This window comes from Triplophysa rosa, linkage group LG15, assembly GCF_024868665.1.
Source record: "Triplophysa rosa linkage group LG15, Trosa_1v2, whole genome shotgun sequence".
In the NCBI taxonomy this organism is placed as follows: Eukaryota; Metazoa; Chordata; class Actinopteri; order Cypriniformes; family Nemacheilidae; genus Triplophysa; species Triplophysa rosa.
Genome location: NC_079904.1, coordinates 7653785 through 7668827, shown reverse-complemented (window position 1 = coordinate 7668827; position 15043 = coordinate 7653785). Strand labels below are relative to the sequence as shown.

General features: G+C 39.2%; 1 protein-coding gene across 1 annotated transcript in view; it reads right to left on the bottom strand.

Annotated features, from left to right (window-relative positions):
* nbas (NBAS subunit of NRZ tethering complex) overlaps positions 1-15043 on the bottom strand; it is a 147322-nt gene that overhangs the window by 46369 nt on the left and 85910 nt on the right. Inside the window, 6 exon segments of the mRNA XM_057352377.1 lie at positions 587-796; positions 1954-2288; positions 3909-3965; positions 6123-6376; positions 13066-13176; positions 14618-14850. Coding sequence (XP_057208360.1) covers positions 587-796; positions 1954-2288; positions 3909-3965; positions 6123-6376; positions 13066-13176; positions 14618-14850 — 1200 coding nt within the window.

The following is a 15043-nucleotide window of genomic DNA, read 5'->3' as shown; positions in this document are numbered from 1 at the left end:
CTGCAGACAAGACAGGGGCTACAAACCTGTCAATCAATCAGACCCAATGTCACACAGGGGAGGAAAGTGAAAATATGTGAAAGTGGAAAGGAGGAAATGAGCGAGAAAGAGAGAATGAGAGAGAAAGAAATAGATGGTATGAAGGAGTTAGTGTTCCTTTAGGCTCAACTGGTATATGGGTTCAAAGAGCACATATACTGATACAAAATGTCTACCTTGAATGCATAGAGATACTTCACCCAAAAATGAAAATTCTGTCATCATTTACTCACCCTCCTGTCATTTCAAACCTTTATGACTTTCTTTCTGCAGAACACGAAATAAGATATTTTGAAGAATGTTGGTAACCGAACGACAGTGGTACCCATTCGCTCCTATTGTACGGACACAAAACCAGTGCAATTCAAGTCAATGGGTGCCGCCGTTGTCCGGTTACCAACATTCTTCAAAATATCTTCTTTTGTGTTTAGAAAAAAAGAAGTCATACAGCTCGGAAAAGACAAGAGGGCGAGTAAACGATGACAGAATTTTCATTTTTGGGCGAACTAAAAAAGTGTGTATTTGTGTATGTTGGTGATCACTGTACCTCTTGGCTTGCTTGGAGTGACAGGAAGAAGGCGTGGCTTAAAGTTCCCAGATGTGCTAGAGACTGCTCCAGATGAGTGAGGGCGGAGTCAAAGTTGGAGGTGGGTTTTTCGCCTTGGTCATTATTTCCCTTTTTCTTAGCCTTGTCGCTAATGCCTTTCAAAGCCTTCTGTGCACGCTTGGTGATCTCCAGCCTGACCCCTACAGACAGCTAAACAAACACACGAAGCATAAACAAAAAACAAACTAACTAATTTGTTTGCCAAACAAACTCACGATTCGGCTAATGTCTGATTCATTTTTGCAGTAATGAACTTCTTGCAGATTACCACGCATGTAACATACATGTAACATACATTCACACAGATGAACAGCTTCATTTCTATTCAATCTGCCAGAACATCAACCAAACCCGCTAACCCGCTTTGGCTAAAAGCGTCTGAAACAAATGAATCAATTTCAAAATACACAAATAAAGAAACACACACTCCAGTGTTAATGCCCGATGGCGTACAACCTTAATGAGCTCCTGTAATCAAAAGGCCAAATGTTAATGCTCGCCGGCCCCTGGGGTGTTCCAATGATGTTATTGTAATGATTGTTATGTTGATATAATGTTATAATGATTAGAGCCGGTGCAAAGCAAGTTACCAACACTCATTCCCATAAACCCACGCCCACTCTCACCATTAAAGTAAGAGCTGCATTGATCTGGGACTCAAGAATACCACAGGGAGAGGAAACCAATGTCATCTGCCATGGCACTGCTATAGATTATGTGCGAACTGTGAGTAAATACAGTTAGCGTTCGCCTGTGCACGCCTGGAAGTGACAGCGGGCGTGGGTGGAGAGCGTTTGAGGTAAACATTGTAAAACGTATCCAGGGATGTGGAGTATAAAGTGTTCGCACTGAGATGAATGTAGATGAAACCAAATGATGTGACATCAGACGACTGGGGATTATAAGACTTGGAGGCTCAGGAAATGTGGTTTGAAAACAAACCATTACCATTGCAGATTTAAATCTAAGTTCACGCAATGATGAGTTTTAGTTATGGGTATCTTTCTATGAGGTTACCTATAGGTGACTATTGAGAGCCAATAACGCTGAATTGGTTTAAAATTTTATTGTATTTACAACTGTTATGATTTGTATAGGAATGAATGTGCTTCTTACTGGGACGGACTTCACAACAAGTGGCTAGTTACTTAATTATTTCCATTTAGTAATTCCATGGTTTAGCGTTATAAGAAATAAACAAACAAAATATATTTATACTGTATATAATTTGATGAGTGGCATCTGTCCCTGAATCATCCACCAGCCAGTATTGTACCCAGACCCAGATCCACCTGCATTACGCTCACCTTATTGGCTGCTGCAGGGGAAAAGGTGATGGCATCCAGAAAGTTAACAGCGTCTGAGGGCAGCAGTCGGTCAAAGTATTTGGCACAGGTGTCATAGGCATTAATGAAGTCTTGATCACTCTGAGGAGCTTTTTTCAGCACATGCTGATCCCCCTCCCAGAAGAGTTTATGTAGCCAGATAGCGTGGACGGCGCTGGAGGTGAGAGCGTCACCTCCCTGCTGCGGGATTCGGGGGGCCAGTTTGGAGATCGACAGGACGTTATGACTGGTCAAAACAGGCTCCAAAGCTTTCAGAGGGTCTGATTCCTCATCTATCAGCTTCTTATAGTCCAGTCCTATAAAAAACACACAGTTTGCTGAATACACACAAAACTAACAGGGGCATGTTGTCACACTAACGGGGTAAGTTGTCACAATGGAACCTGGGTGTTATATAAACAGTTCTTAAACAAAAACTCTAAACACAAAATCCTCTGTTAGAACATAGATGAACTTTCTGGGTAAAATCTATTTTAATTACTTTAATGACTCCCAGTGTGTTTTTCCCGTTTACTCATTTACCCAACAGCTGCAGCAAAATAATCTGAATTTTGGTTTTAAGGACAGAATTCACCCATTATTTTTTTTAAATTTGAGAGGAACTGAAAAACATTTAAAAAAATCGTGTTACTCGGTGTGCAAGAGTGTGTCTTCAGTTCCTACTAAGTGTGAAGGTTTAAGTATCAGTCGAAACAGCGTGAAAACTCTGACACACTTCCTCTGACCTCTCAAGCACTGAAAAAACTGTGACATGTCGGTCTAAGTGTTTCATATAAATTTGGGTACTAGCTTCATTAATTAGTTTTTGTAACCAGGCTTTGTTTGAAACTACAGCGGGTCAAAAGTCAGGCTGGTGCAATTTATTCCCTTAAGATATTTCGATAGGTGGTGGCGTAGGGCAACTCAAAATATTTTAGTCTAAGGTTATGCATAATAGATGAAAGATGGATGCTGCATATTAAAGAGAATTCATTCCAGTAGTCAACACGTGAATATTTTGTGTACATGGTGTATATTTGTAAAATTAAAAGAACATTGGTGTGAACAATAATTCTTGATACACTAAAGTTATGGCCACGTGGTCCCATTTACTAATTGTATGCACGCAAATATATGGGTCAATGACATATAAGTTAAGTTAATTAAAGACAAAATTACTGAAAAAAAGAGATGATTTCTTACCAAAACTCAAAGAAATGCAAATCCTTTGTTTCTTAACACGTTTAAAGATATGTAAATTTTTTACGATAAATTATCGGCCATATCAGTATCGGCCGATACCGATAACATTAAAAATGACCATTTATTGGCCGATACAGCAGATAATTTATCGTGCATCCCTAATATACACTCACCTAAAGGATTATTAGGAACACCTGTTCAATTTCTCATTAATGCAATTATCTAATCAACCAATCACATGGCAGTTGCTTCAATGCATTTAGGGGTGTGGTCCTGGTCAAGACAATCTCCTGAACTCCAAACTGAATGTCAGAATGGGAAAGAAAGGTGATTTAAGCAATTTTGAGCGTGGCATGGTTGTTGGTGCCAGACGGGCCGGTCTGAGTATTTCACAATCTGCTCAGTTACTGGGATTTTCACGCACAACCATTTCTAGGGTTTACAAAGAATGGTGTGAAAAAGGAAAAACATCCAGTATGCGGCAGTCCTGTGGGCGAAAATGCCTTGTTGATGCTAGAGGTCAGAGGAGAATGGGCCGACTGATTCAAGCTGATAGAACAGCAACTTTGACTGAAATAACCACTCGTTACAACCGAGGTATGCAGCAAAGCATTTGTGAAGCCACAACACGCACAACCTTGAGGCAGATGGGCTACAACAGCAGAAGACCCCACCGGGTACCACTCATCTCCACTACAAATAGGAAAAAGAGGCTACAATTTGCACGAGCTCACCAAAATTGGACAGTTGAAGACTGGAAAAATGTTGCCTGGTCTGATGAGTCTCGATTTCTGTTGAGACATTCAAATGGTAGAGTCAGAATTTGGCGTAAACAGAATGAGAACATGGATCCATCATGCCTTGTTACCACTGTGCAGGCTGGTGGTGGTGGTGTAATGGTGTGGGGGATGTTTTCTTGGCACACTTTAGGCCCCTTAGTGCCAATTGGGCATCGTTTAAATGCCACGGCCTACCTGAGCATTGTTTCTGACCATGTCCATCCCTTTATGACCACCATGTACCCATCCTCTAATGGCTACTTCCAGCAGGATAATGCACCATGTCACAAAGCTCGAATCATTTCAAATTGGTTTCTTGAACATGACAATGAGTTCACTGTACTAGAATGGCCCCCACAGTCACCAGATCTCAACCCGATAGAACATCTTTGGGATGTGGTGGAACGGGAGCTTCGTGCCCTGGATGTGCATCCCACAAATCTCCATCAACTGCAAGATGCTATCCTATCAATATGGGCCAACATTTCTAAAGAATGCTTTCAGCACCTTGTTGAATCAATGCCACGTAGAATTAAGGCAGTTCTGAAGGCGAAAGGGGGTCAAACACCGTATTAGTATGGTGTTCCTAATAATCCTTTAGGTGAGTGTATATTGCAGTTATTCAACCATTAAGAATGTGTTGTGCAAATAAATGCAGATTAAAATGTTAAATTAAGTGATTTTAGCAGTATAAATTGGCCATGGCCATTAATAACATTTAGGCCGATAAATTATAGCTGATAAATTATGAATCATTTTAAAACCCAGTACAGTACTGTCTTTCTGTCATGATCATTCACTTACTGTTATTAGCAAAACATTGTTGTTGTAGGTACAGTATGTAGATATTTATGAATGTGTAAATTATAGGAACCAAAGTACATTGTTTAAAGCTGATTGCTGTCTGACTGCTTTCTGTCTTGAGACCTGTTAGACTCGTGGCTATTAAGAACATTTTTCTGGGTTGCTCTGGAAGAACATCTATAATTTGTTTATTAAATAAACATTATACCAGAAAAGTTTAAAAGTTAAAGTATCTTAACTAGTGTAAAGAAGGCTTGATACATGATTTTCTGGGAAAAAATAGACTTAATGGTTACTTTGTTGTTTTCAAATAAAAGCAGTTGTCCACTTTTTGCCTTTTGTTTCAGTCTCAGAAAATGTTATATTAATATTTAGATACTGTATATGGGCCAATATATTGATTATCGGCTTACAGTGTTAAAGAATTATCTGTTATCGGCCAAAATGTACATACACGTGCATCCCTAATATATATTATTTATTTGTATTTTAAAATTGGCATGTCAAAATTTCTTATATGTCAGTGATCCATATACAGTATGTAAAACCTGTGTGTGAACTTTTTACACAAAAAATTATCAACAGATTTGGGATAGGTTGTGTAAACAAATCTAATTAAATGTGTTTAAACTGGTTCTGACAATGACACATGATCTGTGGCGAGTCTGTTAGGATACGTTTGCAGATGGAACAGGCTGAACAGGAAAACCCTTTCATGGATGGTCTATTATGATGAAAACAAACATTTAGAGTAACACGCTCGTTTAGAGTAATACAAATGTGTGAACTGAACTGGATATAAACAAATTTCTGTGGGTAGGAACCTATTGTAAAATTTCTGTGAGAACTCTCTGCGCACAAGAAATCTGCAAATTGCAAGCAATTACATGTAATACTGAATGAGACGCATTGAGTTTGGAATTATGACATACATTAAGCATACACTTTCCCATTAATATAGAAACAAAGAAGACAGAGAGAGCGAAAATTAGCTAATGTACTCATTGAAACCCCTCTCTATCTCCACTGTGTCCTTTACGAAAATCTATCTCAACTTATCAGAAAAGAACAATAATGTATTGTGTGCAGGCAAATTAACATTCATCCATTACGTTCATGCGCGCCCTCATCGCTCAGTGACCCAATTCCTGTCTCAGCTGGAGAGAGATGCGTGCGATTACATGGTAAATTTCTGGTTATGGTGTTGATTGACAATCTTGCAGGCACAAGCTAATTTACTGCTTCATTTGCGTCACCTTGCAGCCATCGATTAAATCCTGCATTTTTCCAAAATGATTTTACAGCTGTTTTACCCCACGCTACCACCAAGTTTGGTCAACGCTGGCGGCACAGGCTGCCACTCACCGACTGCGACGGCCTTGAGTTTCTTCAGCAGTTTGAGATGCGTGTCTGGCTTCATTTCAGACGGAGGGAAGTAGTCCGCGCAGCCGCAGTTTTCCAGGAGGGTGAAGTAGAAGAGGAGTCTCAGCTGATCGGTTCCGGCTATGCTGCGGTAAACATATTTAGTCATGTGCGTGTAGAACGCCTCTGGGTCGGTCTTCAGAGTCTGCAGAAGGCCCAGGGTCTCGGTTCGGCTCTCGATGTCTTTAGTGGAGATGCTGAGGAGAGAAACGAGACGGGAGATTGAAAGATGGAGAAATGCGACAACAAGAAGTCGTAAACAAGGTCCCGTGAAGCATTGATCAATCAATCTTTGTAAATTGCTTTTAGAAGGTCAATTAAGGAAATGCACCAGCATTTCTATCCCCATTCGTCCCCAAATCAGACGAAGTACATTAAGGTTGAGTTAACATGCTGTGACTGTCCATTAGCGCTATTGAATTGATCTGTTTAATCTAAAAGTAGTTTTTTAAACTACTTAAAGTCCATTAAACCTAATTCACCGTGGTTTGACCACTTCACGCTGTCCCGAGACAAACTTAAAATTAAATATTTAAACGGTGAATTTAAGCCCATGGCAAGCGTTTACCGACCCACCATAAATCTGATGTTAGGTTGGGGTTCTATGGGTGTCATGTTATATGTTAAAGCTGCCCTGATTTCCATAATTTATCTCCGCAGTGACTTCATAAGCAGGAGCGTGGACCGGCCCTCCAACTCGCTTTAATTGAATGGCTTTTCAGTAAAGATAAACAGCTTTCCTGCACCGCAGAAATATCCCATAGCTATTCTGATGCATGGAAATGTTTTATAGAGTTGGGTTATCAATAAATTACATTGTGAACCTTCAATGACTGCCAAGTCCATTTATCCTGCAGGTCTGCTGATTCTGTACTTGATAATCGGGTATGTGTGTGGGACAGAAGGAAAATAGACAAAAAGAAAGAGATAAAACAAGAAAGCATGCTGACTCGCCAACGGTTTGCGTGAACTTTGAGATATACATAAAAATGATTATGTATCAGGCCCTTTTAAAAAGAATCAAACTTAGGTGCTCGGAGTATAATTTGCATCAAAGCGATTCGATTGTAAAATGCATGGTGAATTCTAAAATTTGCGTAATGCCAAACATTTTTTGGTGGTTACAGGTGATGGCACAAAGATTAATAAAAAATGATGACACGCAGAGGAGGAAATGATCCGCTTCTATTTCTTATAAGAGTATAGAATAAGAAACCCATTTAAAAGGCCAGGGACAATACAATTTTATATTTTGGTCCACTTAAATGATTCTGAGAATATTTCTTAAAAATTTCATTTCAAAAAATATGAAATAAACATTTATAGCACACGCAGAGGTCTCTGTAAACATGGCTCCTGCATGTGCTCATTGTGCTGCAGATAATCGTATTCACATTTAATCCGACATTACTGTTAAATTAGGAAGCTACAAGCTGCATGGGCCCATTTGGACAAAACCCAAAACCTATCCATTGTCTTGAGAATGTAACCCCTGTGGACCTCAACCTCATGTTTAATGGATACAACTATACTGGCTGGAGGCATAATGTCCCCAGGCCAGAAAGAGAAATGGGGAGAGACACAGAACAGGGTAGAAAATAACAACAGGGAAGAACAAGAAAGGAAAAGAGAGATATGACAGAGACAAAACAGGTAAGAAATAAAGTACAGGAAGGAAACGCGGCAGGGGAGAGATAAGGAGAAGGAAAGGGGAGCCACTGACTGCAGTCTGCTTATTAACACAGAATAACTGCTTTTAACAGGATCAATACTTCACTAAACACAGCAGCCATTAATCCTGCACGCTGCCGCAATTACAAACCCATGAACAGAGGGTGTGTGTGTGTTTGAGAGAGAGAGACGGAGAGGCACAGGCAGGGCTCCAGACTAGAACAATGACTGGGGAGCCATTGGCTCCTGGTAGAAACCATTTGAGGAGCCAAATTACTTTTTAGTTTCCAAATGACAGAGTCGCTCGATATACATAGTTGTATATCTCCGCCTGTTCGAAACTAAAAGTTAAATGCATTGTATGACTCAACAATAGTTTCATTTTCTTCCATTTCCAACAGAAAAGCAGAACCTACAGTCAAATCTTTTGCAAAACGGCCTGGGTTGTGACTATTAACTCTGATAAGAGATAAGAAAATTCTGAATTTTAGGGATGTTATGGAAGGAGATCCAATTTCACCCTTGGCATGATCAAAATTGAACATGCTACACACTTTACATATCTAGAGTTGAAATCGGTGCAAACCTCAGCTTGACCATGAATAAAATGCACGAGAAAGCAAGAAGGGCCTTCTGTGGCATTACAAAATGTATACAATTTGGAGCAAGTAAAACATGGCTCAAAATATTCCATATTTAGATTATATAACCTGGACCACAAAACCAGTCATAAGGGTCAATTTTTTCAAATTGAGATTTATACATCATCTGAAAGCTGAATAAACCAGCTTTCCATTGATGTATGATTTGTTAGGATATTTACACACACTTATTTATACAAATATTTGAAAATGTAGAATCTGATGGCGCAGAAAATCATCTTTAAAGTTGTCCATCAGAGGCGCTGTAGCAGGCCGTTGCAGAGAAGAAATAGGTTTGTTTTAACGCTCTCTATTGGCTGTAATGACGCTGTGGAGAGTAGATGAACCCAAAAGCGGCAATTCTAAGTTTTACATAGATACCAAACTTTAGTGGGTAATTTCCAAAGAGTGGGAAGTAGCGAGCGAAGTTTTTAGGTGTGTTTACGGCCATTTTTGTTTGCGATCTTGCTACATCCACTATATTTCCGGTAGGAGATTTATAATATATCTTCATGGAACATGATCTTTCCATAACATCCTAATGATTTTTGACATAAAAGAAAAATCAATAAATGATTGAACCATACAATGTATTGTTGGCTTTTGCTACAAATATACCTGTGCTACTTATTACTGGTTTTGTGGTCCAGTGTCACATGTCATTGTTATAAAGAAGGGATACCTAAAACATGAATTTGAAAATGGGACAAAAACTTGACTGAAGCCTTGCATACAGAGTTTTTCATATAAGTATCCATTTCAGCTAACAAGATTAGAATTAGTCATTTTCATTCCCTTAAACCCATGAAATGATGAATTCTTCATTCGGCTGGTTCCGAGGCTACAAAAACAGGCAAGTATGACTAATATGACTGATACAACTATCAGCCCTAATCGAATCATCCATGCACGGAAACTGAAACAAAGCAAAAACCAAATGACCTACAATGTTATTTAGACCTGAACAGAACAGATATGACAGCGGAATACCTGACCACAGTTAAAATAAACACTGATGCGCTACAGGCTGAGCAATCACAGCCTGGCCTGGCAGATATAGGCCAAGCCGGTTGCCCAGAGAGAAAGAAAGACAAAGAGACAAAGGGAGAGCCAAAGAGAGAGACAGAGAGTTGTGCTTGCACTGTAGCCACGGAGATATAGAGACAGAGCTGTACTTCCAAATCCATCTGTTGTGACTTTGTAAAAATTCTATTACAAATCATATCAATAGCACCATGCTACATGTCACAAATGCCTTCTGTTTTTCATGCTTTTTGTCTTTTGCTGGCTTTCCTGTAGCTCAGTGGTTAGAGCACGGCACTAGCAAGGTCAAGGTCATGGGTTCAATCCCAGGGATTGCACATACTCAGAAACTTTTTTTATATTATAATGCACTGTAAGTCGCTTTGGATAAAAGCGTCTGCCAAATGCATAAATGTAAATGTCTTTGGAAATGCTTCTATAGTCCATACTTTCTATCAAGTCAATAAAGCACATTTTGATAAACTGGAGCAGAATGGAACGGATTGATTGAACTGGAATGGAATTGGAATAAATTAAAGCTGAGGCAAAGCCTAATTGAGTTATATCACTACTGGAAATTGCAATCATGCCAAAATGAGCAAATACTTCCATGCAGCCCAATTAAAGTTATTCTTGATCATACTAATTTCAGACGCTACACGTGCTCTAAAGTGACACAAGAGTCCAATTTCACCAGTCTATGCTTTACCAATAAATCTGCCCCAAAACCGGCCAGATGTTTAATAGGGCGAATTACTGCTCGTAATAAAAAATAGTCAAATTTAAATCTAATCAATTTACAGAATGCCTCGATGCATAATAAACTAAACAAACCAAAAGGAAAACACAGAACCGGTCCAATCTATGCTTTTAAAAATGTATTATATAGACGGTTTCTTCAGACGCCTGTGTCTGGCACGAAGTTAACTTTCGGTCTGTGTTTATTTATCGGTCTGGCTAGTGGCGAATAATATAACTATTTATATTTTATTTATTTTATATTAATTTATATTGTGTAATAATTGTATTGAATAAATAATTTGTTGGGTTTTTTTTATTCATTTTATTAAAAATAAAAAACAATTTGTTGAATGGGTCATGTAACTTTGTCACATGTAAGTTTAGCCAAGTAACGGTTCTTCTACTTTTAACTTGTTAGCTAATGTAACTTACTTGTTATTTCCTTTGCTTGTTATCAGAAATAATCTGCATGGACTCTATTCTTTGCGGATGTGTACTGGAAATATTCAGTATTCATGCATTCATGCCATCAAGACTAGATAACTGTAATGCACTGTTAGGTGGTTGCCCTGCAGGCTTATTACAAAAACTCCAACTGGTCCAAAATGCGGCAACTAGAGTTCTTACACGTACAAAAAAGTATGAACATATTAGCCCGGTTCTGTCAACCTTGCACTGGTTACCTAGAAAGCATTGTGTTTACTTTAAAATCTTGCTTATTACCTATAAAGCCCTACATGGTTTAGCTCCTCAGTACTTGAGTGAACTCCTCTTGTATTACAGTCCTTCACGTGCATTACGCTCTCAGGCGTCCTGTCAGTTGGTAATACCTAGAATTTCAAAATCAAGTGCAGGTGGTAGATCCTTTTCCTATCTAGCGCCTAAACTTTGGAATAGTCTTCCCTGCACTGTCCGGGAGGCAGACACACTCTGTCAGTTTAAATCTAGACTAAAGATCTTTTTAATCTTGCATACACTACACTTCCATAATATAAATCCTCTGAGGGTTTAGGCTGCATTAGTTAGATCAACCGGAACCAGGAACATTTCCAACAACAACTGATGAACTTGTTGCATCAAAGAGTGCAGAACAGTACTCTACTCTCAGCCAGTCTTGTCTCATTGTTCCAAGGTTACCACAGCGAGCAGGATGCCGTTCATGTCCAGATCTGATGGTAGAGCGGAGAATGGGAAGCGGCGACCTGACAAGAGCTGAGATGATAGAGCTGGATAAAGAAAGACGCGGCGACATGACACGCCCTCACTACAAATTTTCAAATGCTATTAGATTATTAATGATAATTCATCTATAATTTACCTTATTAGTAAGTTTATTTATTTTTATTTAGCCTTGTTGTGCAAGCACTGTCAAGCTTGTGCAGAGGCAGCAGCTTTTGCCAGAGGGGAACTGGAATCCCCTGGTTGGGCCTGGGTTCGCCTGAGGTTTTTTTTCTCCATTGGAGTTTTGGGTTCCTCGCCACCATTTGCATGCTGTTTTGCACTATTTGCCTGGCCAAGAATTAGAATTTTAAAGTTTTACTTAATTAATATTGCATATAGGAATTTATAGTCTGTTTAATATTTGACCTGTGTTTCTCTCTCCTTTATCTTAAATGTGTGCTTTCACTGTGCGTGCGTGCATGTCTGTGTGTGCTTGTCTGTGTGTGCGTGCGCGTCAGTCTGTCTGCACGTCCGTGTGTGTGTCTATGTGTGTTAGTACGTGTGCATATTGTGTGTGTGGAGTGTTTTGTATGTGGGGTATGTCTGTCTTCTGTGTTTTCACCTTTTTCTTGTTTTTACAGGTATAACTTTAATTGTTTTGCTTACAGTCAATATGTCTCATGTACAGCTGCTTTGTAACAATGAAAATTGTAAAAAGCGCTATATAAATAAAGTTGAGTTGAGTTGAGTTGAGGGAAGTTCGGGCCACAAAAGCGTGCATGCACAGTAACATTTGTTTATGTAGTTGCTTTGAAACCGTCTACAGGCACATCTTCTTATGCAACTCTCGTAAACTGAGTAAATAACATAAACGATGCAAAATATTTGTGTTTACAAGTCGTCATAAATCTGACAAATTAGCAAACTGCAACACAACAAAACTGTTGAGTAATTGCCAAAGTTGCTCAAACTCGAGTTGGTGCCTGTTTCTCTTTTGATAACATCTTTGAAGGTGGGTTTAGATACTTCATGTTCTACAGAGAGCTAAAATAAAAAAGCCGAAATAACTACATAAAAAAGCCTTGGGGATGCTAATGAGCACGGAAGGATCCTCAGTGGGAAAAATCACATTTGCATCAGATTTGAAAAGGAAAAATCACATTTTCACTAAATCAGTTTTACCAAAGCAATCTGTGCTAAATAAGCCAAGTCAAACGAGTGCATGCTTGTGTGGAGTGTAAGAGGGAGAAAAAGAGAGAGAGAGATTCAGGGTGATTAAATCCAGTGGGAGATGGAGAGCGAGTTGATTAGACCAAGCTTTGAACAATGATTCAGTGACAAATTTACCACGTAGTGAGGATCAGATGGGGTGGCGGGTTGTTTGTGGATTATCAAAACCCCATAAAAGGCAAGTATTTTAAAACAGAGAGATTGCTTTTCTACTAGGCTGTAAGTCCGGCAAATCAAACAGACCGATCTGTGATCGATCCGTGCAGTCTTTGTTCGCTGTGCTTACAGGATTATGACCTGCTGTGTTTATCACACTGAGATGATAAAATTACATGTGGAAGCCTCAAATCATTTTTCTGAAGGTGAAGAGTGAGCAAAGGAATCTTCAGTGTGAGAACTGGTGTGTTTGTGTGACTTACCCGCTATCAGTAAAGAGAAACTCAAGGTGGGTCATGTGCACTTCCCAAAGAGGAATGCTGTACCGCTGAGCCAAAGAGCAAGAGATTCCATACACACTTTCATCCAATGTCCTGGACAGCGGGGGAGAGAAATTGTAAAAACTATGAATGTGTTTATGCCTCTAGCACCCCAAAAATCACAAAAATGTTGGTTGTATTGTGAAAAAAAAATCTAACATTCACAGTGCAAGACTCAAATTCAGCATTTTTGCTTAGTCAAATTCTATGTCTCGATTCTAGGCAAAATTCGCAGCTTTTAAAGGATCAGTTCACCCAAAATGAAAATTTTGTCATCATTTACTCACCCTCTGGGCTTTATAAAGATATTGTGAAGAATGTTGGTAACCAAACAGCGGCGGTAGCCATTGATTTCCATTGATTTTGTGTCTGTACAATAGAAGTGAATAGGTACCGCTGTTGTTCGGGTACCACCATTCTTCAAAATATCTTCTTTTGTGTTCTGCAGAAGAAAGAAAGTCATACAGGTTTGAAATGACAAGAGAGTGACTATGACGACCGAATTGTCATTCTTGAGTGAACTGTCATTTTATAGGCCAGGTGTAACACTTTAGTAAAATTCTAGAGTAGTGTTGTTCTAAAAAATGATTTAATCCTTTTTCTGGGTGGTCTTTCAAATCGGTAATACTTCATTTATCCTCTATAGCCTCAACAGTAAGTACTCCAAGTCAATCTTTAAATCTTCCGGGACCTCAGTCACCCCAATCATGTGAGTCTTACCCTTAAAAACTATGTCTCATTGTCCTTAAAGCCAGAGGTCTGGCTTTGATCAAAGGGTCAATCCTGAAACATGACTAAAGATTAAAAGGTGGAATGGACCGGTCTCTTTTCTCTCAACTTCGGACACATTCTTCCAAGGGCAAAGTAACATGACACAACCATGATAAGAAAACACAAGTGATGAAAAAGCGTTCCACGAATGATGAATCAGAACTAATTCTCCCTCTAAACTGCATATGCAGACCAACTTTCCTGTCGCCCTTGTGCAGATATAAAAAACTCACACAGAAGGCAGACTCTAAAGATATCTGTGTGGGGAAAAAGATTTATTAAATCAGAGATAAATTAATACGCTGTTTTAATCACCGATTTGCCCATCCACTAATTTCCAGTGTGGAAATACACAGCGCTGTTTAATTCAGCTGATAAGAACCACATCCCAGAACAGTACAGACATTACAAGTATAATGTGACCGCGAATTGAACCTCGAAAATAATGAACGTTCGAAAACGACAGACAATAAAACATTATGAAGAACTCTTAAACATTTTACCCCGTATTCTGGAGAGAAGGAAAGTTATTAAAGATTAGTATCGGTCAGAGATAGTAAAAGCCTGAAAAGTAGTGTGTGGGTTTGAAAACTTTGAATCCATCTTGCATCATTTTGCAGATTTCATCTCCCCTTCATATCCACATTGCTTTGACTCGATAAAAATCGGCAAAATTCCTACACTAAAAAATAAAACTGAATTTGTACCAGTACTCAGTACTTACTCAGCCAGGCCAAGAATGGTCTCTTTCTTATACTGGTTGTCATTGCTAAATCTCTGGACATCGACCCCACGGCCAAGACCCTGAAGCACCTGAGCTTGAGTGAAGTCTGTCAATCTCTCACTGTAAAGTCGCAACTGACCAATCAAAGCCTCCAGTTCCTCATTCACCCAATCACTTCCAGCATGGTCGGTCACATGTTTGGTCACAAGACGAATCAGCTCTCTGGGATCGGCCTGCATGGAAACAAGATATCACTGAAGTAATCATTTTAAAAACATGTACAATAAGACAACAGCAATAATCTAGCATGCAATATTATTTTTTGCAGATTTAAATTCGATTTTAAAACACAGAATCTTAGGACCAAACTGCATTGTCTCTGATCTCGGTATAGCCAAACTTCACGTTGAAATCATTATGCTAAAC